The sequence below is a fragment of the Patella vulgata genome, chromosome 3 (assembly GCF_932274485.2).
Source record: "Patella vulgata chromosome 3, xgPatVulg1.2, whole genome shotgun sequence".
In the NCBI taxonomy this organism is placed as follows: domain Eukaryota; kingdom Metazoa; phylum Mollusca; class Gastropoda; family Patellidae; genus Patella; species Patella vulgata.
In genome coordinates, this window is record NC_065881.2 from 49,794,824 (window position 1) to 49,820,210 (window position 25,387).

A 25,387-nucleotide genomic window follows, 5' to 3' on the forward strand; every position below is an offset into this window, starting at 1 on the left:
CAGGCATGTTACCTCAAGACCCTTGTCTATATACAACCTCTTTATTGTTATGACAAGTAACATTGTTACAATCCATCAAAGGCATCCTAGTTAGTTCAATACAAACAATCAGTTGTCAAAGCTCTGTACAACCCTGGTAAGTAATCTACTGACCCCGGTAATAAATTTGCAAACCCCACCAAGAAGCCAACCCCAGTAATCACGTCAATTAGTAACTATGGAAACCTCGCCAGGGTTTGGGAATAGTATAAATAAAAAAAGCCTGCCACGTGAGTCCAATCAGTCTAAAGAGTTCAATATGAAAGAAACTAGACACTGACACCTGGGATAACCAGGACTTCATAGTCACTCAAATCTCTTATATTATACAATTACAATTAATCTCTAGGGGTTTATCTAACGCCATACAAAAAAAAAGTTTCTGGTTCTCAGATGATCCATCAGAAACATCTATTGTGGGAGGGAGGTTTTTACTTTTGTATTCTTGTTAAAGAATCATGTAGCTAAATGTTTTACAACAAACATCACAATTCAGGGTTCTATATTTGTATCATCTTCAGTTTATTCATGCTGTAGAATTCACTTACGTAATAAAAAATTATCATGGTATGCTAATTGAAAGTTTATTTACAAGCAGTAACTAGTTCAGCCATTGTCTCTTGGTCTATATATAAAAGCACAGACTTGTAGTTCTAATGGTTGGGTGGCCAAATGGTTTAATGCATTTGCTTTAAATCATAAGGTCTGTCTTTGATACAAGTGGCTTGTGCAACCTCGTTGATTTTCCCTGATTGCTTTGGTTTCTTCCCACTGCTATAAACCCCTACGTGCAAGTGAATTATCAAAAAACAAATTGATCTGCATGTTAGTCCCAAAATGACCCAGTTTGTGTTGAGCTACATCTCTCTCCTTTCATCACTAATCTCAATGGAGTATAGTTTTAGTTTTTTGTATCTTTATTACAAGATTAATTAGTTTGCAGGATACTTTTCAAGTGATACGGCAGTATGTGAGAACCAGAATATTTACCTGATATTTATGAATATGTTCATCTTTGGCATTTAACTCATCATCATATGCTAAAAATAATGGTGCTAAATACTTCTTACTGATCTGTAAATACAGGTAATTATAGATTAAATATATTACTTATTAATTACTGTTTCAGTCAGATAAATTTATCAATTCTAAAACATGTATTGCTGCATTGTGGATGGTTTTCAACATAACTATCTTTTGCATTAGTAATGATCATGATATCACCATTTAGAGGAAAACCCAAAACTAGACTGTAAAGTAATTTTAAAATTAATACAAAACATACTAACCAACCAAGATGGTACCGGTCCATTTGATGGCAACCCTTGTAACTTCATTTTCTACAATATAATTTCAAAAAGTTTATAATGAAATAATGCTAAGTAGAATAAATTTTCAGTTGGTCCGGAATGTTCCGAATTAACAGAATTGTAATCGAGTGACATGGAATTCAGTCATCCTAGTTCTACCAATCTCAATAATAGTGATGGTCCAATAATCGGTTTCAACATCGGTAATTGGCCGATAAGTGGCCTATCGGAAGAAATCAGTATCAACCAATATTCAGCCATCTTGCTGATACTGGAGTCGCTGATATCTGTTCAATAGGCCTTGGTAAATAACTCTAAAATATCATTCAAGTTGTGAACAATAAAATTATTAATTTTCTTGACACTCAGTCCGATTATTTTAGTTGCCGTACGCAAGACAATTTAGACACAATACGCAGAGGTCGTAAAAGGAAATAATAAACAGTGCAAAATCCTTACTGGTCTACATTATTTTTTTAATCCTTATTCACACTTTGTTTGAGAGTTTGGGTGTATTGATGCGTTTTTTTTTTTTAAAGAATACTGTTTCTGCTCATGTACAGACAGACATAAACATACAACAGTCCACCCTATAAAACATGTGACTGGAATATGGAATAAGCCCATTGCATGATGATCAAAAAGATAGAATTAGAGAACACATCGGAGGCCTCTCTTCAATCCCATTTCAATGCGTGCTGAAATTGTACGTCATCATGCAAAGGACTTACACCAGAAATAAGAGATCACAAACTCGAACAATAATACCTATTTAGGTTTTTGAATTTTATTTTAAAATTTTTAACCTATGAAATAAACAATGGTCCTCTTTGGATCACTGTAGGTGATGTGAAACAGTTCCAAATCTTACTACTTCGCTGCATTTTTTCTTCATTTTATCTAATTCACTACGGTACTGGTATACATGTGATTGAGATGAAGGATGGAAAGGGGAGGGGGAATAGGGGGGGGGGGGGAATGGCGGGAGAATATCAAGTGATTGCCACTGTTGACAGAGGGGAAGCTAGCGCTTTGATGTCGTATTATTACAACATGAACTATTCTGACATAGATATAATACAGGTGCCGACCAAGTTTGGGAATTATATCGTACTCAACATTTAATAACAGATAATCTCGACTTTATTTATAATTAATTCAGCAAATAATTTTAATTCACAATAGATGGTGTGTATTTTTGACTGCGGAGGAGGTGTGACCCAATTATTTTTTCATTAAAAAAACATAGCGTTCCGCTTTGATTCCCGAAGTAAAATAGTACCAGGAGTTTCCCGACTAACAATGACATGTAACTACATCGATTATCATGACATTCAAGACATTCTATTAATTCTAATGTGTAAAAGTTTTATATCCAACACTGTCGGTAATTGTATCTATATCGACCAATATATTTCGCTGTCAATATCTGATATCGGTAAAACCGATAGTAGCCATATTGTACCATCACTACTCAGGTAATCAAACACAGTGAACATGAGGCCTTCACACAAATAAATTCTTGGAAAGTAAAAAAAACCAGCGGCTGCCAGGCAGGATACACCCACATTTTGCAAGAGATGGATAGAGAACAAGCTAAAAACAAACAGGATTTTTTGTACAATCAGGGGCAATAATCCAGAAAGTTATGTTCTGAAATGCGTAAATATCAAAAGGGATTGAGATCTTTGGGATATAAAGATATGTTTTAAGTTTCATCAAAATCGGATAAAAATTGTGACATCTAGATGGTCCACAACCTTCATATTGCATACCTGTACAAAGAGCGGACATTTTGTCTGGCAGTTTCATTTCGATTTTCCCGAAATTCGAATTCAGCATTCATTATGGTGGAATGGTGATATATTTAAATGTTTTTTTAAAATCTGAACTCAATCAAAATTACGGTGTAACGGTGATATATTCGAACGTTTTTTTAAATCGGATAATAATTGTGACCTCCAGAGGAATCACAAGCTAAAAACGCAATTTTTCATACGATCAGTTGCCATAATTCAGGAAGTTATGATCCGATACCCGCGAATATCGAAAGGAACCAATATCTTTGCGTTATAAACATGTATTTCAAGTTTCATCAAAATTGGATCAAAATTGTGACCTCTAGAGGGCCAAGATTGACAGTATTTGTCATTACTGGAAAGTTTATTTAAACTATTAAAGCGAGCGGATAACAAGCGCACTAGGAGATCAAGGGCAATTGCACTCTTTTACGTGAAGGCCTGGAACTGATTATAGCTGTCGTGTTTGGTTGAGACCTTTTCTTATTAAGATGTAGCAACTGTTGTAGCCCAAAATCCCTTTTTCATACAATGTCACTTTTAATGGGAATGAGAGAATACAACTTCGGAACATTCAGTTATACCTGTTTTTCTGTTAATGGTCTATAATGTGCTTGATATTGACTTAGTTCCTGATTAACACGATGTACTGATGATTTCAGATGTTCATTTTCTTCCTTTAATTCATCTACTTTTTGTTGAAATCCTAGTGAAGCTGCTCTTTCGAGATCTAAAAAAATAACAATCATTTGTAAAAAAATAATTGACATCATTTTCTAAGTGTGCATGGATACCTTCAAGTCTCATGAAGTAATAATACTATATCATGGTACTGTACTAATTCAGATAGGTTTCTAACTTTTTAATGACCTGTAGATTAAATTCAGTAACAGGAGATTCTTTTCCTTAGGAAGAACTTATTATTAAAATAATGGAACAAAAACAAAACAAGCGGTTGCAATGCAAGATATGCCCTCATTTTGCAAGAGATCGATAGAGAACAAGCTAAAGAAGAAAATGTGATTTTTCGTACAATCTGGGTCCATAATCCAGTAACTAATGGTCTGAAATGCGCGAATATCGAAAGGAACTAAGATCTATGGGATATAAACATATATCTTAAGTTCCATCAAAATCGGACAAAAACTGTGACCTCTAGAGGGTCCACAACCTTCATATTACATACTTTACACTATTTGCGTACATGGAGCGGTCATTTTGTCAGGCAGTGCCAAGCTCGACCTTCTTTACGGTGCAACAGTGATATATTTAAACGTTTTTTAAAATTGGATAAATATTGTGACGTCTAGAGGGTTCACAAGCTAAAAATGTGATTTTTTGTCGAACAGGCCTTAATCCATAAAGTAATGGTCTGATGTGTGCAAATATTGAAAGGAACTGAGATCTTTGGGATATAAACAAATCTTTTAAGTTTCATCAAAATCGGATTAGAAATATGACCTCTAGAGAGTCCACAATCTAGGTATTACATTCTTTTACACTATTTGCGTTATGAAATTCAAACTTAACCATCAACTATGATATATTTAAACGATTTTTAAAATGTGATTTTTTGGTTGAAGGGCCCATAATCCACGAAGTTATGGTCCGATATGCGCGATTATTGAAAAGGACCGAGATCTTTGTGATATAAATACGCTTTATCAAAATCGGATCAAAATTGTGACCTCTAGAGAACCTACAAAATTGATATTACATACTTTAACGCTATTTGGGTACATAGGGCGGCCATTTTGTTCGGCATTTTCGGTCTGATTTTCACGAAATTCGAACTCAACTGTCAATATGGTGTAACAGTGATATATTCAAACGTATCTTTAAATTGGTTAAAGATAGGTTGCCAGACAACGAAACATACACCCACAGCTGCAGCACAGCAGCTAAATTGTCTGAGCGGTCATAAGAGTTGTCGCATATTTATTCTTTTGTTGGTAATTGGGGGCATTTACAAGACAATTTCATACAGATCAGAATATATTTTTTATAGTTTAAGGACCTTAACTCTATAAAAGTAAATTACTGAAAATTTGACAGGCTTTTTTGTTTTACTAATTTAAATAATGCATATAAATTTCATATAGATCAGATGATAACTTTTGGCATTAGAGCGTTCACAAGTTTCAATAAAGTGAAATAAGGGCCATAACTCTAGATGTAATTAACAGAAATTGCTGAAATTCAACAGGATTCTTATTTTTACTAATCTATATGATGCATATAAATGTCATACAGATTGGCAGATAACTTTTGCTGCTAGAGTGTTCACAAGATGCAACAAAGTGGAACAAGGGCCATAACTTTAGAACTAATTAACAAAAATTATTGAAATTAAACAATGCAAGAGCTAAATCTGCCTACTGCAGGTCTTTCTTTGGGTCTGAAATGTTATATAAACTATTAATTAGACATTTATTAACATGAAAAGACCTTGATCAACTCTCGATGTCATCTTATGTGTCAGAGTTTCATTGGATTTGATTCCGATTTGCTGCTCAACGCCCATTGATGATTTAATCCAAAAATGGATAATTGAGACCATGTTTTTTTTATCGTGCCAACTTTAGTAATGATGATCGAAGGCTATGCCTAAAATTCAAAAGCTAATATCTCGGTTCAGAGCAATTTGACTGACATTTCCAGCATATTTCCTGTACATTTTCAGTTTTTAACTATACAGTTAATTAGTTTTTAACTAATGTATCTTTAAATAGGATTCTTCATCTCACTAATGTAAACACAAAGTGACATTTTTGAAGAGTATATATCGATATTAAAACAATCGGATGATAACTTTTGGTGTTCACAGATGGCCAACGGACTGACAGATAGACGAGGGCGACGGCAATATACGTCCACATTTCGATGTGGGAGTATAAAAATTGTGACCTGTAGAGGGACCATTAGCTAAAAACGCAATTTTTCGTACAATCAGGGGCCATAGTCCAGGAAATTATGGTCTGATATGCGTGAATATCGAAAGGAACTGAGATCTTTAGGTAATTAACATACATTTCAAATATCATCAAAATCGGATACAAATTGTGACCTCTAGAGTGTCCACAAGGTAAGAACATGATTTATCATAAAATCAGGCCATAATCCATGAAGTTATGGTCCAATACATGACAATATCGAAAGGATCCAAATTTCGTCAAAATTGGATAAAAATTGTGATCTGCAGACTGTCCACAAACAAATTGTGGACATATAACAAAACTTTATCATATAAAGAAGACTGTATAGAGTTTAGAATAATGCCAAAAATTTCCTTCTAACCAACTACTCTTCTGCATAAAACTACCAATAAACAATGTTTGAATAAATGTATCTTTATAACAACTAAATGCTTATGACTCATATATTAAACAAGCTTCTAATGGGGAGAGTTAGGATAGGAACAAAACAATTTATGCCAAGAGTGAAGTCCATTAAATGTTCAGTGGTATCTAATGTGATAATTTCTGCAATTAAAACTTCACATCTGTAGATTCATTCAACTTGCATTCATTATATTTCTACGTTTTACTGGATGCTTCTGCCCAGGTAGAAGCGACTGATATAATTTAACACTACAGAGAAAAGCTATAGTAGTTACAATGTATTAGCCTCTGATCGAAAAAAGTGCTGTCTGTTCCAATGTAACAAACACATTTCCATCCCACCATAACAGTACATTTTTAATCTTAATTTAAAATTTCTAAAATAAGTTCATGTACCTCCTTCACTAATGGCTGTAGCTACATCACGTAAAGTACCCAACTCTTTCTGCATCTCAATATTTTCTTGTTGTAGTCTTTCATTCTCCATACTAATATGCAATGTCTTATCTTTTATCAATACAGTTTCTTTATCATGTCTTGAATGATGCGTAGTGCTTCTGTCTGAACGATGGCCTGATCTAGCTATAATTCAAAGTTATCATTAGCGAAAAGAAAAAAAATATACCATATTTATGCATAGTTCAATTCATTTGTATCTAAATTAGAGAGAAACAAAGAATGTTAAACAGGTGTGCAATTAGTGCTTAATAATAATTACATAAAGAAGAAAAACAAACGTATGAAGGGCAAAAACGAATCATGCAGCATCTACAGTGCAGTTTATTTAACACAGTGTGCAATTTCGAGACATGGTTAACAAAACGTTAATAGGCTTTCCTTTAATCTTTCAATTTTCTATGAAGTACCTCTAGGTACCAAAGCAACAAATTTTTCATCAACCTAATAACTATGAACATTATATTTTCTGATAGAATAATCTCAATATAGAATTGTTCTGTGAATTGAATCTAGAACTCCTTATTTAAAACAATATACCGGTACCTCTCAAAGTATTGGCATCGCTTGGCATAGGGGCTTCTTGGTTTGCAAATGGAAAATTTGTGTTATTATTTCTATTTTGTATCTTTGGATGATGATGAACATTTGAAGCATTAACTTGGGATGCCATCTCTGGTTCAACAACTTCTATCATTTGCTTTCCTCTGTTTTTATTTATCTGATCTGACCTGATCAAATCATCAGCTAGTAAGTCTCCAATTTCAGCATAACCAAGGTCAGCTTTCTTTCCTTTTGCTACATTTCATGAACACATTGTTAAAATTTCAAAATGACATTAATTCATTTAAAAATTTCAAAATGACATTAATTCATTTAAAAATTGACACCCTAATTTTCAATCATTTGATGAGGCTAACAATTGAACAGCTCATATTAATAATAATATCCTAACTTGTATTGCTATATGTCATATTAACTAATTTGTAATCTGTCACAAGAGAGATTGAGAAAAGACAAATTAAGAGTGATTTAGGTTTAAACAATATATAGACATGTCTTTAAATGTCAAAATGTGAAAGGTGACTCCACAAAACAAGTTCTAAATTTGTGATAAGAACATTATACTTATACCCTAATCAACAATTTTACCAAGTTTTAAACTATATCCTTAAGAACTCTGTCCTGTACTGCGTTCACAAGATTTCATAAATCTGAATATAACCGGAAAGTTAACTCTGAAATTCACCATTAATATAATTTACTGTATTTTGATACGGTCATTTTCCTTATTTTTTTAGGTCCCAATCAACAATCAGACTAATTCTTAAAAATGTCGTTCAACTGCCATCAAGAACTTTGTGCTGTGCTTTTTTTTCAAACTTTAAATGTCAAAATATGACCAGAAAATTTACGATCCAAACATATTGAAATTTACAGTATTCTTCTTTATGATCCAATGAACAATTTCTATGAATTGAAAAAAACATTCTGACAAGAACCGGAGTGTTTACAAGAAACTGTGGTCAGATGACAGACAGATGCAGGTAAAGTCAATATATGCTTGAACAACAATTACTGTAACAAACCATAATTATAGGTGCAGTGCTTTAAAAGACAATGAAAATAAGAGTTGACCAGATGACAATACGAATGACTACAACATAAGACCTATTGATCATTGCTATTTGCTTGATTGAATCAAAGATAAAAGATCATACGTATAAACTGCTATTTGCTTGATTAAATTGAAGAGACACAAAAATGTTCATTGATAGCATATAGACTGCCCAAATGAAACATGCGCCCACAACAATTCAGATGTCCAAGCAGTCCACAACATTTGTCACATTTTTATTGCGTAGAAATACAAAACAGTGCAAAGTGTATGATAAATCATAATGAAACACATTGTACCTTGCTTATCATAGGAAATAAATCATTATACCAATATGGTATACATATCAAGATCTATTTTTTCATGTTTCTCTATCCATGCTGACTACTTTGTCATTTGTTACAATCTACATGATTTCAGTTGTTGTACAGTTGATCTGTGATCTAAGGGTAGATAACTATTGATATTTTGTTCATGTTTCTCTATCCATGCTACAGGATTTTGGTATTCAGATATTCTTGATAAATGGTCTAAGGGAAATAACCTTTTTTTTTCGTGTTTCTCTATCCATGTTGACGGATTGGTCATTTTCTTTCTTTTGTGGGAAAGTATCTTATTTATCAAGTTTTAGTCTTATGCCTACTTACATTTTCTTCCAGAACCTCTGTTTTTTCTAGATGATTCTTGTATGACCTAGGTGATAAAAATATTTATTCATGAATACAAATAAGATACATAATTATTGAATACCAATTTAATATTCCTTTAGAGCAATTTAGTAACTGTAAACTATAACACATTACATACTTATGGAAGAACAATTACATATTTATTATTGTAGGATTAAAAGTTATAAAATCATATGTACATACTGTTTCTTCTTGGGGTAAATTCTGTACGGCTTCCATGGCATCCATTACACCTAATGTAGTCTTTAGTGATGTATTATTATCTTGAAAATCATTTTCTGAACTAATAATTTGCGATTTCTGAGAATAAAAAGAACAGCAGTTGCCAGGCAAGATATGCCCACATTTTGCAAGAGAGAGAGAGAGAGAGAGAGAGAGAGAGAGGGGGTTTAATGTCCACTCGACACAAACTAGTTCATTTTGGGACTAGCACAAGCACATGGTTCAATTTTATTTCAATCATTTGATTGTGCGTATGGGTCTTGAGCAGTGGGAGGAAACCGGAGGACCCGGAGAAAACCCACGAGGTTGGACAGGCAACCCTACTCCTTGTTATGTACAACCGGGAAATCGAAGCCACGCCAGTTGAGTCAATGACAGACCTTATGATACAGCACGCATATGCTAACCATTCGGTCATCCAACCCCCTATTTTGCAAGAGATGGATAGAAAACAACCTAAAAACAAAAGAGAATTTTCGTACAATCAGGGGCCATAATCCAGAAAGTTATGGTCTGAAATGCGCAAGTATCGAAAGGGACTGAGATCTTTGGGATATAAAGATATATTTTAAGTTTCATCAAAATAGGATAAAAATTGTGACTTCTAGTATTACATACTTTTACACAATTTGCGTACAAAGAGCGGCCATTTTGTCGAGCAGTTTCTTTTCAATTTACCCGTTATTCAAAATCAACCTTCATCATAGTGGAATGGTGATATATTTAAACAGTTTTTAAAATTGGATAAAAATTGTGACCTCCAGAGAATTCACAAGCTAAAAAACACGATTTTTCTTACAATCAGGGGCCACAATCCAGAAAATTACAGTCTGATATATATATATGCGCGAATATCAACAGGAACCAAGATCTTTGGGTTATAAACATGTATTTCAAGTTTCATTAAAATCGAATCAAAATTGTGAACTCTAGAGAGTCCACAACCTTGATATACCATATTTTTGCATACAAGGGACGGCCATTTTGTCCAGCAGTTTTGGTCCGATTTTCACTAAAATCGAACTCAACCAACAGTGATATATTGAAACGTATTTTTAAATCGGATTATAATTTTCTGTACAATGAAGGGCCATAATTCAGGAAGTTTTGATATGTGCGAATATCAAAAGAAACCAAGATCTTTGGGTTATTAACAAGCATATCATGTTCCATCAAAATCTGATGAAAATTGTGACCTCTAGAGTGTCCATAAGCTATAAACATGATTTATCATACAATCAGGGGCCATAATTCATGATGTTACTTACTGTCCTATACATGCCAATATCGAAAAGACTCGAGATCGTTGGAAGGTAAACCTACTGGTATATTTCAAGTTTCGTCAAAATCGGATAAAAACGGTGACCGGTAGACTGTCCACAAAAATGTGATTTTTCGTACAATCATGAGCTGCAATCCATGAAGTTATTGTCCGATACATTCCAATATTGAAAGGAACCAAGATCTTTGGGAGATAGACCTATATTTCAAGTTTCATCAAAATCGTGACCTGTAGAGTTTCCACAAACAAATTGTGGAAGGACAGATGGATGGACGGTCGGACAGACAGAGGCAACGACATAATTCGTCCACATGAAAATGTGAGCATATATAAAATAAAACAAGAAAAATTACATTATTGTATTTCAATTAAAACATAAATAATGAGTTACAACTTGGGAAGCCTTTTTAATTTTTAAGTCTTGCTCAAAATTGTATTGCATTCATAAAAAATTACCAATAAAATAATAAATTTAATTTTAATGCTTGTCTACTTACCCTAAATTTAGGTTTGTCAGGTACTGCATAGATATCATTGTTATTTGGTTCTATGATATGATAAAATCCAGGAGCTATACAAAAAGAAAAAAATAATTTCATTAAACATAAGATAATTTTGTACTAATTACCACAACAAATTCATATATGCAGTGCTTGTCACTGTTACAAATAACTGGACTCTGACAGTATCACACATAAAAAATTGACAATTCAGATTTGTTTTAATGACATATGCATGCAAAGCTAACCTCCCTACTTTTCCGACTTTTGGAAATTTTAATTGTCCTTTTAAGAAATCATAACAATTCAGTAAGATTATCTGTGGAATCACTTTGGTATGACTTTTATGTACGAAGATAAAACAGAGAGCCATAAGATAAATAATCAATAACTTGGAAAAAAGATTAATTAAGGAACTATTAGATTAGATACATTAATGTGAGCATTTCTTCAATTGATAGAAAGTATAAAGACCTGTAGAAGCAGCTTGTTGATTAAAAGATCTTTGAGACTTTGGTGATTGGTTAGATGGCCTTGGTCTTGGACCACCTCGTCGTGGCCAAGTTCCAAACTCAACTGTTGAATAGCTATAATAACAAACAAACTGCTTAATAATAGTAAACATTGACAATATTTGAAAACTTAACTAAGGCAATTCAAATTATACATTTAAACTTCCACCATCTTGATAGGGTGGTTTAATAAAATAGAAAAATCTTCCATAAAACTCCTGCGGTGAACTAGAACGATCTCCATTTCAGGATTGCTCTGAGAAATTTGCAATGTTCAAGAGAACTGTCAGGAACAGAAATAACTGCAGATAACTGATAAAAAAATTAAAAACATACCCTGCCTCATCCATTTGTTGATAGTCATACAGACTGCTTTCTGGATCACTGAATAGATCATCATCTGACATGGGTCTACGAGAAGCAAATAAACGAGGTAAAGTTCCGGTACCAGTCAATGTCATATTTATATCACGTTGCATACCCCAAGGGTTATCAGGTGGTTCTACGCCAGTTTTTGGCACAGCGGCAAAAGCAACTGCTGGTATTAAAGCAGGAGATATATGTCGATGCGCTCCCTAAAATAACAAAATAAATTCATTTTAAAGATACATTATGGGAGATTCGATAACGAATTGGCAGTTCTCACTATAATAGTTAAAAACTAGATAATGTAAAGGCAATTTGCTGAAAATTTCAGTCAAATTGATCCACTATGAACCGAGAAATAAGCGAACGAAAGTTCCGCATAGCCTCGGTCATCATTACTAAAGTCGGTACCACAAAAATCATAGTCTCGATTATCCATTTAATTGTTAAATCGAGAAGGAAAGTTATGCAGCAAATCCGATCATAATCCAACAATTATCGCAGGCTATCGTTGACATCGAGAGTTGATTATGGTCTGGATACGTTAATTAATGTCTAATTAATAGTTTATATAACATTTCAGGCTCAAAGAAAGAACTACAATAGGCAGATTTAGCTCTTGCATAATGTATGTTTAATTAATGTCATTTGTATTTCTTGGAAAATATCAAGTTCCGATAGCTTGATCTCCACTACAATGTACTGGAAATGGCTTGTGTTGACTCGTAAATGTATATTGTCTGCAGTCCATGGCAAATGTTGACAAATGTTCAATTTTATCATATCACTTTGTAGATACTGAATGGAAGTGAACCATAGAGATTCAATCTTCACAATATTGTTGTTTGCAGGAAATAAGATAATAACGCTGGCGCATTGATGCTACCTTTACACATTGGTGTCCCTGGTACATATTGATGTTACTGGTAAAAATTGATGTAACCGGTACATATTGATGTTACTGGTACATATTGATGTTACTGGTAAAAATTGATGTTACCGGTACATATTGATGTTACTGGTAAAAATTGATTTTACCGGTACATATTGATGTTACTGGTCAACATTGATGTTACTGGTAGTGGTAGGCATTGATGTTACCGGTACACAATGATGTTGATAAGAGCGATAAAACTACTTTACTAATTCCCCTGTCAGACCGGGGTGGCATCATAACTGCACTGCTGCGATCGCACGGCGACCAGAAAATGCACAAGGTTGCGGGCAAATGTGAAAACAATGTAAGAAAATGTCCCAAAATATTACAAACGTGAAAAAAGCCACATTCTCACAGCTTTTCTGGTTAGATCGCAAAACCTTCGTGTGAAAACAATGTAAGAAAATGTCTCAAAATATTACAAACGTGAAAAAAGCCACATTCTCACAGCTTTTCTGGTTAGATCGCAAAACCTTCGTGTTTGTTTTGAACATCCTCAAAACAAACTCTGTGACTTGGAGATCATTTGCCCCCATGCAAACCACAGCACGATATATGGCATTTCCACCACACTTATGGTGATCTTGACACCCTCTGAGACCACCTTTTCCGTCACCGTAGCAGTGCAGTAAGGACGCCACACCGGTCTGGTGGGGGTATAATTGCACAAGTTTAGACTACATATTTGCAACAATGAGCCCAATGTGTGTTATACAAACTCAGAATGTTGAATGCTGTAATTGTTGAAACGCATGACTCACTGATTATAGGGATAATCCACCACAAATGTTTGCAAAAGAAACTACTACTATTGTCTACATGGACAAGGGGCTGGGACAAGCATGAAAGTAGAATTAAATGAGAGCAGCAGTAAAGAATCATTCTTTAAAAATCCTGATGGCCAAAAATACAGCTTCTAACACATATTTTTATTTTATTTTAATTTTACTGACAAATAATATGATGAATGATGACTCAACACAGAGGCTGTTATTATACTATACAGTAATGTTAATAATCTGTAGCATACTGCCTATTTTACAATAGGCTATATACCCAGTGCTATTCTAACAGGGGGTTGGATGGCCGAATGGTTAGCATGTGCGCGCTGTATCATAAAGCCTGTCATTGAGTCAACTGGCGTGGTTTCGAATCCCCGGTTGTACGTGACAAGGAGTAGGGTCGCCTGTCCAACCTCTCTCTTGCAAAATGTGGGCATATCTTGCCTGGCAACTGCTGTTCTTTTTATTCTCAGAAATCGTAAGTTATTAGTTCAGAAAATGATTTTCAAGATAATAATTAATAATGCATCACTAAAGACTACATTAGGTGTAATGGATGCCATGGAAGCCGTACAGAATTTACCCCAAGAAGAAACAGTATGTACATATGATTTTATAACTTTTAAACACTCGGCCATCCAACCCCCCCTTCTAACAATAAACAAGTGTTCTGAGAATATTGCTGAAGGAGTATATGTACATGTCCACCTACAATACATGCATAGAGGCTTTACTACTTCCAAATAATGAATTATAATAACACTTTTTGTTTTTAAATGTTATCATTACAAGCCAAATTCGCATGCCATCCATTGGGCCTCAATACTTTATTTGTATAAAACTATTAAAAGCAAATAGAATGATTGTAATATACTATTCAAAAAAAGTAGGGGATATTTGATTTTTAAGTGTTATTAAAGTCACCTAATGAAACTGTCGAAGAAACAAATGACAAAATGAAATGAAGTTCACATTCATCGATTTATTCCAAATGATCGTTAGACTAAGTAAGGCACAGACTGACCATTATAAGGGTAAAATGATACCCGGGGTCAAACAGCAAAGTTACCACAGCATCACAACCAAGTCAGTAACGGGTAAATCCTCCTCTGTTTGCCAAACAAGCATTGATCCGACGTGGCATACTCCTAATGAGACGTCTAAGGTCATTTTGGTCCAGATTGTCCCATTCCTGTTGCAACGCAGCAGCAAGTTCTTGGACATTGGCAGGACGTTGTTGACGTTGACATAACCTCTGTCCAAGCATGTCCCAGACATGCTCGATGGGGGAGAGGTCGGGACTCAGTGCTGGCCAAGGTAATGTGGTGATGTTCTGTTGTTGGAGGTAACCTGTAACGATCCTGGCCCTGTGACATCTTGCGTTGTCATCCTGGAAGATGAAACGGCGGCCATGACGTCGTGCGAACGGCACAACATGGACTGCCAAGATGTTGTCCCGGTAGTACTGGCCTGTAACACGCCCTGCAACAACATGTAAAGCCGTTCTTCCAGCAACAGTGATGCCTCCCCACACCATAACAGAACCACCCCCAAATCGATCATGTCTGATGACGTTAACGTCTTGGAAGCGCTCGTTTCGACGACGCCACACCCTCCTACGTCTGTCCAAAAATCAACAGTGAACCTTGACTCATCTGAAAACATCACATTGCTCCAGCGTCGATTATCCCAGTGTTGACGATCCCTACACCAACGACGTCTTGCCTGAATGTGATGATCTCTCAAACAAGGGATCACACGAGGACGTCGGGCGCGAAGGTGACCCCTATGCAGTCGATTCCGAATCGTCTGGCCACTCACTCTCACACCAGTGTCTGTTTGAAGACGAGCGCTGATCGGATTTGCTGTGATGACACGATTTCTCAAGGCCAAGGTACGGATAAATCGATCCTGGGCTTGAGTTGTCGCCCTTGGTCGACCTGAGCGTGGTCTGTCCTGTACAGATTGTGTATCAAGGTATCCGGACCATAGCCTCCTTATGACAGACTGAGAAACATTCATCGTCCGGGCCACAACCGCCTGTGTTGTGCCGATCTGTAGCATGCCAAGGGCACGTAACCTTTCATTTTGGGTAAGCCGACGCATATCAAAATTTGTTTTCTGGTCACTAAAACAATTAAACTGATGTTTCCACCCTGGAATTCAATGCCACAATGACTGTAACATTCAAAGTCAGAGTCGTGCAAATCTTTGGTTGGACCCCCATGATGATCCCAAGCATCACCTGCATTCCATGCGGTAGCTATTGGTGTGTTTGGGCGTCACATGTAACTGGAAATGTTTCTTCTGTTAGGTTCTATAGTGACTTTTCGTAGTCATTTGCATATTTTAGTATTATGCCCCCAAAATCAAATATCCCCTACTTTTTTTGAATAGTATATATTAAAGTGTGATATCTGGACCCTACAGGTGAAGTCTTAACTCAACAACTGGCAACATAAAAGGACCAATCTAATGATGAAGAAATGTATTGATTAATTATTAAGAAATTTAACTTTATTTTTAAGAAAGAATTAATAAATAAAAAATCCACTGAAAATGGGAAAAACGTATTTTTAATCACACACTAGGCCCAAAATTAAATTTAAAATAGTATGTATAAAGATAAGCTGCAGGTCTATCTAGCTGTACAAGTGTACGTGTAATAAGGCTTGCATATGTTCAGACCATATCTAGCTATTTGTAGGGCTATGAATGCAAAATTCATTTATTAATGGATTTATTTACAAATAAGCCTATTTGATAAATACATTTAAATAACTTAAAACAGTTTACAGATTTAAGATATCTTAATTAGAAGCCAAGATATGAACATTTATGTTCGGTGAATCCAAGCATTTTTTGTCTAAAATTTTATATAGAGAAAATCTCTAGCAGGTTAAAATACAATGAAAGGTCACAGGGTTAATGGCACAAAATTCAGGAATTAACAATGGATCAGAAGCACATAATAATGCATAATACATGGACAAAATATCCGACCTTGCTGAAAATTGCCACAAGGCATGCCCGATCGACACTCTAATGCATGACGGGAAAAAAAACATAGGTTGACCGTGATGTCGGCCATTTTGAATAAATTAAAAACAAAAAATGTTTAATATTGTTGAAATCGTAACTATTTATATTCAAATTTCAGTAACATTCACAGAATAATATTCAATTAATACAAAATGTAACTAAATAAGATTAATGGAGATGCAAATATGCAAATTAGGTGATGTCAACCATATTGGAATCCATGATGGCCACCATTATATAATGTAGTATGGATTTTATAAGTGTTTACATGTATAAGTATAACAAACTATTTCACCGCAAACCAAAATCAAAAAAAAATTTAAAAAAATGAACAAATGTCATCATCCAACATATCAAACTAAAGCAAATCTCAACAGCAATTCAAAAGTAACACTTTTGCACTTCTATAACCATTACAGTAATAACAGACCTGACAAGTAAAACTTAAGATTAAATAAATTTTCAAAAAGTATCATGTTTAAAAGTAGTTTCTGCGATAGAAGTCATGCAATGTTCCATTATCAATTTAAAATGAATTAAAGGGAGGTAATCATACAAAGTGGATTTTGTCTGTCAAAATATCAACAGGTAGCTTAATATTTCTGAAATAAACAAAAAAAAAGATTTGAAAAGATCATACAAAAGATGGTTTACAATATTTACATGTAAGTTAAGACCGGGAGATTTTGAGAATTTGCCCTTGCTCAACAATACGTCTGCAGCCAGCTGCTTTAATTTTACTACCAGAGCACACAAGCTCTGAAAAATTGCATGAGATGAAACACGGATATCATTACCACCTAAATGAATAAACACAACATCAGGACAAAAAATCAAAAGTTCACAAAAGTGGAGAAATGAATTTCCAACACCGTTTTGCGATTAAGTTACATTAAGACGAATTCTACATTTGAAAACTTACATAATGTTCCACAATCTTCTTCTGTGGATACGTCTGTAACAGGGTCATATTTTGGGACTCTGTCAATTAATGTTGGTGAAGAATGTCCTGATCAGTGTCTTGATTGTTGGAAGTTTTTAATAAGTGAGTTTATAGTTTTGGTTGTGAGATAATGTAAATTCATTAAAATGTTTTGGGGGATGGATTTTCAGTTGTATGGGTCTGGAATTGTATTGTCCGGATTATGGTGTTTTATTTTAGTGGTTGAAATGTCTTAGTTCTTATATGGGTTTACTTTTAATATTTTTTGGTATAGTTGAAAGGATAACTCGTTGGACTCTTTATAGTTCTGAAGGTGGTCTCTTTCTGAAATATTGTTTATCAGGTGATTAGTAATTCTTTGTCCTGGTTGGTTATTCAGAAGTTTAGCTGGGATAAAACTAAATTACACGCATGCATCAGTACCACATGTTACAGATTTAGTGAAGGTCAATACCGGCTCTTTTCCACAAATGGGTAAGCTATTTAATTTAACTTTCTTGTAATAGATGACTGCAAGTGGACTGTGAGTTTCATGAGTGTTTGATATATAATTATATATGTAATTCAAATACTGTAAGGTAAAAATTGTAGGATGTGTAGCCAATAGAACTGTTGGTTACGAATATATGGATAATGGCAACTATTGTATTTTCAGGGCCAACTTGTCGAGCATAAATGTATTTTGTGTTATAGTTATGTGTAGTACCAACAGAAATGGTGTTTAATGGTTATGGTGAATTGAAATACATCTAGATCGACCAACATCGACTACGCGCTTACGCGTTTCATTTAATTGTTTTAAACTGTATCATGTGTCGTTTGTGGATTATATAAACTTATTTAAACCTTATCGTGTTGTCAATCAAGAAATCTATTTTCACGAACTAAGCAGGTTCAATCTATCAACTTTACCACACCATTGCAGGTGATGGAAAGGGTAGGTCTGCAATAATGGAGCCCCCAGGGAGGAGTAGATTTTCTTGGTTGTACCAGTAACAAGTTGAACTGTTTAGTTTTCAATTAACTTATCGTTAGACTTTAAAGTGAATCCGATGGCGTTTAATTACTGACATTCAAATTTATATGCACATTATCATCAAGCTTGAATTCTCGTGACTTTGTGACAGTGTTTAACCACTGGAACTGAAATTATAACAGATTCTGGATGAAGATTGGAACTGTGTAACAGTGAATATTGAACATTAATATTATGAACTATTGATTAATTTAGTGTTAATTTGATTAATTTAGTGTTAATTTGTTTGTTTTCATTTATTTTTAGTGTCGGTAAACCTGGTATGTATGGTTGTAAGTATGGATGTTGACAGCACTAATAAATAAATAGGTCAAGTTTAAATAAGTTAGGGCATAAAATTCCGTAACTATTGATAATCTTAGAACATCATTCAATACACATTGCATTATACTAAAATATATAACAGTTATCCCAGTAACACTATAACTTGTATTGTCTTTATTTTATCAACAGTGGAGTTTTTTTTATGTAGAGTTTAGAGTAGTTTGGTCAGTTGATTGGTTTGAATATGTCGGAGGAAGAAGTTGTGGTCTTGGGTAACACACTAAGAAAGTTGGGTCTTTTTCCAAAGCGTATAGGTAAGACTGAAGATGACGTTGCTGAGTGGATGGAAGATGTTTTGAAATCTAAAGGTAAGTGGCCGGTTAAATCGGATGATGAAACAGAGTCGTCTACTAAATCAAGACCACCAGTTAATCCGATGCCGAAGTTGTCAATGTTTTATGGTGAACCAGGAAAAGGTGAAGTTAGTTACGACCTTTGGAGATACGAAGTAGATTGTTTAATTTCAGAAGGTGTATATGATAACCATGTAATACTGTTGGCTATTCGCCGATCACTTAAAGGGGAGGCCGGTAAGGTTATAATGCGGTTAGGTCCGCATGTTGATGTTAAAACTGTCTTAGCCAAATTGCATAGTGTTTACGGTACATGTGAAGAAGCAGAATCTTTAATCGGACTCTTTTACAGTGCTAAACAATATCCATCTGAAACGGTTACAGATTGGGCATGCCGGTTAGAAGATATACTCGCAAGAGTAACTCGAGAGGGTAGTCCAGATCCTAAAGAATCCGATGAGACATTAAGGAATGTATTTTGGCGTGGATTGTTGCCACACTTACGTGATTTGTCTGCTCACAAATATGATAAATCAACAAGTTTCGACACACTACGTGTTCAACTTCGCCGTATAGAGCATGATGTTAATCAACGAAACTTGTCAGCGAGTACCGCTACTTCGAAGCCAAATCCTTTTAACATGATACATACAAAGTCTTCTAATTCTGAATTTCAGGAACTTAAAGGGATAGTTCACAGTATTTCTTCACAAGTTAGTGGATTGAAGGATCAAGTTTCGCAATTAGCTTATAAAGTTGACAGACCTAAGGTTCCACGATGGCAGTCACAAGGAAATGATTCAAGAGGTGAGATGTCAAATAATTTTAGTAGTAATAACCGGGATAATCGGCGTAGTAGTCAAGGACCGGGACCCAAGTGTTGGGCTTGTGGTCAGTACGGTCATATTAGGTTGGGTTGCAGAGCAGCATTTAACCAGAATCGTTCTTTAAACGTTCACAACCTCAGGCCAAGGGAAGCGCCCTGGGGTACTCCACGCAGAGACTTCCCAGAGCGACGTTGAAATCGAATTTTGTAGTTGGTGAACCTAATGAAGCCAATGTTAAAGTTGAGGGAAATTGTTGTACTGCACTTTTAGATACTGGATCAACTGTGTCTACTGTAAGTGAAGAGTTATATAATTCTAAATTAAAACATTTACCTTTACAACCGCTTAAAACTATGTTGGATATAGAATGTGCTGATGGTAAACCATTGCCGTATAAAGGATATATTGAAGCAGATTTACAGTTTTCAGAATTGACAGATGAAACAATAACTTGTATTTTATTAGTTCCGGTGAGTAGATATAATTCATTGGTTCCGGTTTTACTTGGAACAAATGTATTGACTCTTCTGATGAAACAATGTAAAGATGAACATGGGAAATCTTTTCTCCAAAAAGCGAAATTAACCACTTCTTGGTATTTATCTTTTCGTAGTATGGATTTATCAGAAAAAGAATTAGTCAAACGAGATTTCAGTTTAGGAATAGTGAAAAGTGCCTCAGTCAATAGGATACTAGTTCGTCCAAATTCTCGTATAACGTTACCATGTTATGTTGATAAAAAGTTACGATACCCGAAGGTGTCGGTGATGGTACACCCATGTCAACGTTCCAGTATTTCATCTGATTTAGATGTTTCTCCATCCATAATGATGTATGATTACAATAATACAGATTATATTTCAGTTAACGTTTCAAATGTGTCTACAAATACTATTGTTATTTCACCCAAAGCTATTGTGTGTGAACTACAGCCGGTAAATATTGAAGATAACGAAGTTACTTCAGATGGATCCAATGCCTCGGTCTTAAATAAAGTAGAAATTGACGAAAGCGATTTATCAGAGGAAGAGATAATTCAAGGTAAGAACCTGTTGTTAAGTTTTGACGATATTTTCGCACATAATGATCTGGACTTGGGACATACATCCAGAGTACAACACAGAATTGAACTTATAGATGAACAACCGTTTAAGCAACGGCACCGCCGTATACCTCCATCGATGTTTACTGAAGTAAAAGATCATTTAAAGCAGTTGTTAGCATGTGGTGTTATAAGAAATTCACATAGTCCATGGGCATCAAACGTGGTACTTTGTCGTAGAAAGAACGGTAAATTACGCATGTGCACTGATTTCAGACAATTGAATAATAGAACGATCAAGGATTCGTACGCTCTTCCCAGAATTGATGAGTTATTGGATCATTTAGCAGGTAACAAATTTTATTCAAAGTTAGATATGAAGTCCGGATATTACCAGGTCGAAGTTGCCGAAGAACATAAGGAGCGTACCGCTTTCACAATTGGTCCGCTTGGTTTTTATGAGTATAACAGACTTCCTTTTGGTCTTTGTAATTCTCCCGCGACGTTTCAGAGGCTTTTAGAAGATTGCTTAGGAGATCTTCATTTGACGATATGTGTAGTGTATATTGATGATTTGATTATTTTTGCAGATTCATTCGAGGAGCATCTACAGCGCTTAAATAAGGTTTTAGAGCGTTTACGTCAGTGTAATTTAAAATTAGCACCTGATAAATGTAGTTTCTTTAAAAGACGTGTAAACTATGTTGGACATGTTATCTCCGAAGCGGGTATTGAACCAGATCCAGAGAAAATTGAGGTGATCCAAAAATGGCCACGCCCATTGAATTCTGTCGAGGTAAGAAAATTTCTTGGATTTGCTGGTTATTATCGTCGTTTTGTGAAAGATTTTTCGAAAATATCAAAACCTTTATCTATTTTGATGCCCACAACGGGTAAGAAAAATAAAAGTAATGTTTCCGTCAAGTGGAAGTGGGATATTGAGCAGGAAAATGCATTCTGTGAATTAAAGGATCATTTGTGTAGTTCTCCAATTCTTACAAGCTGTGACTATACGTTACCATTCGTTTTACATATTGACGCTTGTCAAACTGGTCTGGGTGCAGTTCTTTATCAGAAACGAGATAATTTATTGAAAGTTGTGGCTTACGCGAGCAGAAGTGTGAATAAATCGGAACAAAATTATTCTGCTCATAAATTGGAATTTTTAGGGTTAAAATGGGCCGTTACAGAAAAGTTTCATGATTATTTGTATGGGAACAAGTTTGTGGTGTATACCGACAATAATCCATTAACCTATATTTTGACTTCCGCTAAATTAGATGCAACAGGTCATAGATGGCTCGCCGCTCTTTCTGCGTATGATTTTGAAATAAAATACAGACCCGGGAAAAATAATTTGGACGCCGATTTATTGTCAAGATTACATAAAGAATCGGAATATATTTCACATGAACAGGTACATGTAATTTGTAATTCTATTCAGCCGAGTAATTATGCCGAATGTTTAAGTATATCACCAGAATTAGTGCCGGAGGTAAATTTAGGTCTAAATGGTATGACACCACGTGATTGGAGAAAGGAACAAGCAAAAGATGCCTCTATATTGTCTATTCTTAAATATTTAAGGTCGGGAATAAAGCCATTTGACAAGGAGTTCAACAAAGAGGTCCAAGTATTATGTCGTCGTTTAGAACACTTAAAGCTGAAACAGGGAGTTTTATATCGATCTGTGGAACATGAAGGGGAGATAATTGAACAACTCGTACTTCCAGGTCATTATAGGAAATTAGCATTTCAGGCTCTTCACGATGATCTTGGTCACATGGGTAGAGATAGAACTATGGTATTAATGAGGGAACGATTTTATTGGCCTGGTATGGCAAGTGATGTTGAACTTTGGATCAAGAATTGTGAACGTTGTTTGAGACGAAAATCTCCTACAAATATGCGAGCCCCTTTGGTGAATATAGAAACTACTCACCCCCTTGAAGTTGTTGCGATGGATTTTCTAACACTAGAACCATCTAAAGGTAATTATCAGTATATTCTAGTTATTACAGATCTGTTCACAAAATATGCTCAAGCAATACCTACACGGAATATGACAGCTCGCACAACGGCTGAAGTATTTTTCAATAATTTTATAGTTCATTATGGTTTACCAAGTCGGATACATTCTGATCAAGGAGCTAATTTTGAGAGTAAAATTATTAAAGAATTATGTAGTTTAGTAGGTATGGATAAATCCCGCACCACAGCTTATCACCCGATGGGTAATGGGCAGTGTGAAAGATTTAATCGGACACTTTTGAATATGCTGGGTACACTTACGCCGGAGAAGAAAAATGATTGGAAAATACAAGTAGCACCTCTTGTACATGCATATAATTGCACACGACATGAAACCACTGGATTTTCACCTTTCTATTTAATGTTTGGACGCCACCCTCGTCTTCCAATAGATTTAGCGTTTGGAGTGAGTCGAGAAGTGTCTAATGTGTCATTACATTCGTATGTAAAAGCGTTAAAGGAACGGTTACAACGTTCTTATGAATTAGCGATTAAATCATCAGAGAATTGTAAAGAAAAACAGAAGACAAAATATGATCGGAAAGTTAAAGGTATTCGTCTTGATATTGGTGATCGTGTTTTAGTACGTACTTTAGCGTTTCAGGGAAAACACAAATTAGCTGATCGATGGGAACCTGGCGTTTACATTGTTGAGGATCAACCTAATTTGGAAATTCCTGTTTTTGTGGTCAGACCAGAGTCTGGGCGTGGACGATCGCGTACTTTACATCGAAATAATTTGTTATCAATCAATAGCGTTGAACCCGTGTATTTTCCGACTCCAAAACCGAGAAAGCGAAAAATAGTAATTGAGTCTAAAGTAGCTGCGGAAAAATGTGTTGAATTAGATTCAAGTTCTGATGAAGAATTTAGTTATGTGGAAGCCAATGATCCTGTAAATGAGAATTACCCGGAGGTTATTCTTACGGGAGGAGGGGAAGGTGATCATGAAATTATCGAGGATATTGTTGAGGGGGATCACAATACCGAGATATTTCATGGGGCATCTAATGACGCATCTGTAAGTAATGAAAATACTGAGGTAAAATCAATTGAAGTTAATGTTTCAGGTGACGCCGTAGATAATAATCCAAGTCCTCTACCGGCAGATGTATCTATTGAAACAAGACCTCGCCGAACATGTAACCAACCTCAATGGATGCAGAGTGGTGATTTTGTTATGGCTCAAATTAATAATCCGTCAGATTGGTATGAGAAAGCTAACTATATTCATTCATTACATCTTTCAGGTTCTTTAAGCAAAATGGCTCCAGAGGTTAGTACGGCATTGTTGTCGTTAATTACTGGTAAGTAAATGACGGGACGTCATTTTTACGGTGGGGGGAAGTATGTAACAGGGTCATATTTTGGGACTCTGTCAATTAATGTTGGTGAAGAATGTCCTGATCAGTGTCTTGATTGTTGGAAGTTTTTAATAAGTGAGTTTATAGTTTTGGTTGTGAGATAATGTAAATTCATTAAAATGTTTTGGGGGATGGATTTTCAGTTGTATGGGTCTGGAATTGTATTGTCCGGATTATGGTGTTTTATTTTAGTGGTTGAAATGTCTTAGTTCTTATATGGGTTTACTTTTAATATTTTTTGGTATAGTTGAAAGGATAACTCGTTGGACTCTTTATAGTTCTGAAGGTGGTCTCTTTCTGAAATATTGTTTATCAGGTGATTAGTAATTCTTTGTCCTGGTTGGTTATTCAGAAGTTTAGCTGGGATAAAACTAAATTACACGCATGCATCAGTACCACATGTTACAGATTTAGTGAAGGTCAATACCGGCTCTTTTCCACAAATGGGTAAGCTATTTAATTTAACTTTCTTGTAATAGATGACTGCAAGTGGACTGTGAGTTTCATGAGTGTTTGATATATAATTATATATGTAATTCAAATACTGTAAGGTAAAAATTGTAGGATGTGTAGCCAATAGAACTGTTGGTTACGAATATATGGATAATGGCAACTATTGTATTTTCAGGGCC

At 35.1% G+C, this 25,387-nt stretch overlaps 1 protein-coding gene and 1 long non-coding RNA gene across 3 annotated transcripts in view; one reads left to right on the forward strand and one right to left on the reverse strand.

Moving 5' to 3' along the window:
- Positions 1 to 25,387, reverse strand: part of LOC126815373 (centrosomal protein of 89 kDa) — a 48,978-nt gene that overhangs the window by 22,346 nt on the left and 1,245 nt on the right. Inside the window, exons 2-11 of one of the 2 annotated variants that reach the window (XM_050540967.2) lie at positions 12,105 to 12,343; positions 11,731 to 11,843; positions 11,254 to 11,327; positions 9,436 to 9,552; positions 9,211 to 9,256; positions 7,492 to 7,743; positions 6,886 to 7,071; positions 3,733 to 3,878; positions 1,329 to 1,379; positions 1,030 to 1,113 (exon numbers count right to left, since the gene is read on the reverse strand). In XM_050540967.2, the coding sequence (XP_050396924.1) occupies positions 1,030 to 1,113; positions 1,329 to 1,379; positions 3,733 to 3,878; positions 6,886 to 7,071; positions 7,492 to 7,743; positions 9,211 to 9,256; positions 9,436 to 9,552; positions 11,254 to 11,327; positions 11,731 to 11,843; positions 12,105 to 12,343 (1,308 nt within the window). The remainder of the gene's footprint in view (positions 1 to 1,029; positions 1,114 to 1,328; positions 1,380 to 3,732; positions 3,879 to 6,885; positions 7,072 to 7,491; positions 7,744 to 9,210; positions 9,257 to 9,435; positions 9,553 to 11,253; positions 11,328 to 11,730; positions 11,844 to 12,104; positions 12,344 to 25,387) is intronic. The other variant, XM_050540968.2, reaches the window with a different exon arrangement.
- Positions 17,848 to 18,688, forward strand: LOC130012105 (uncharacterized). Its single transcript, XR_008787400.1, has 2 exons — positions 17,848 to 18,312; positions 18,494 to 18,688. It is a non-coding gene; the product is annotated as an uncharacterized LOC130012105 (long non-coding RNA).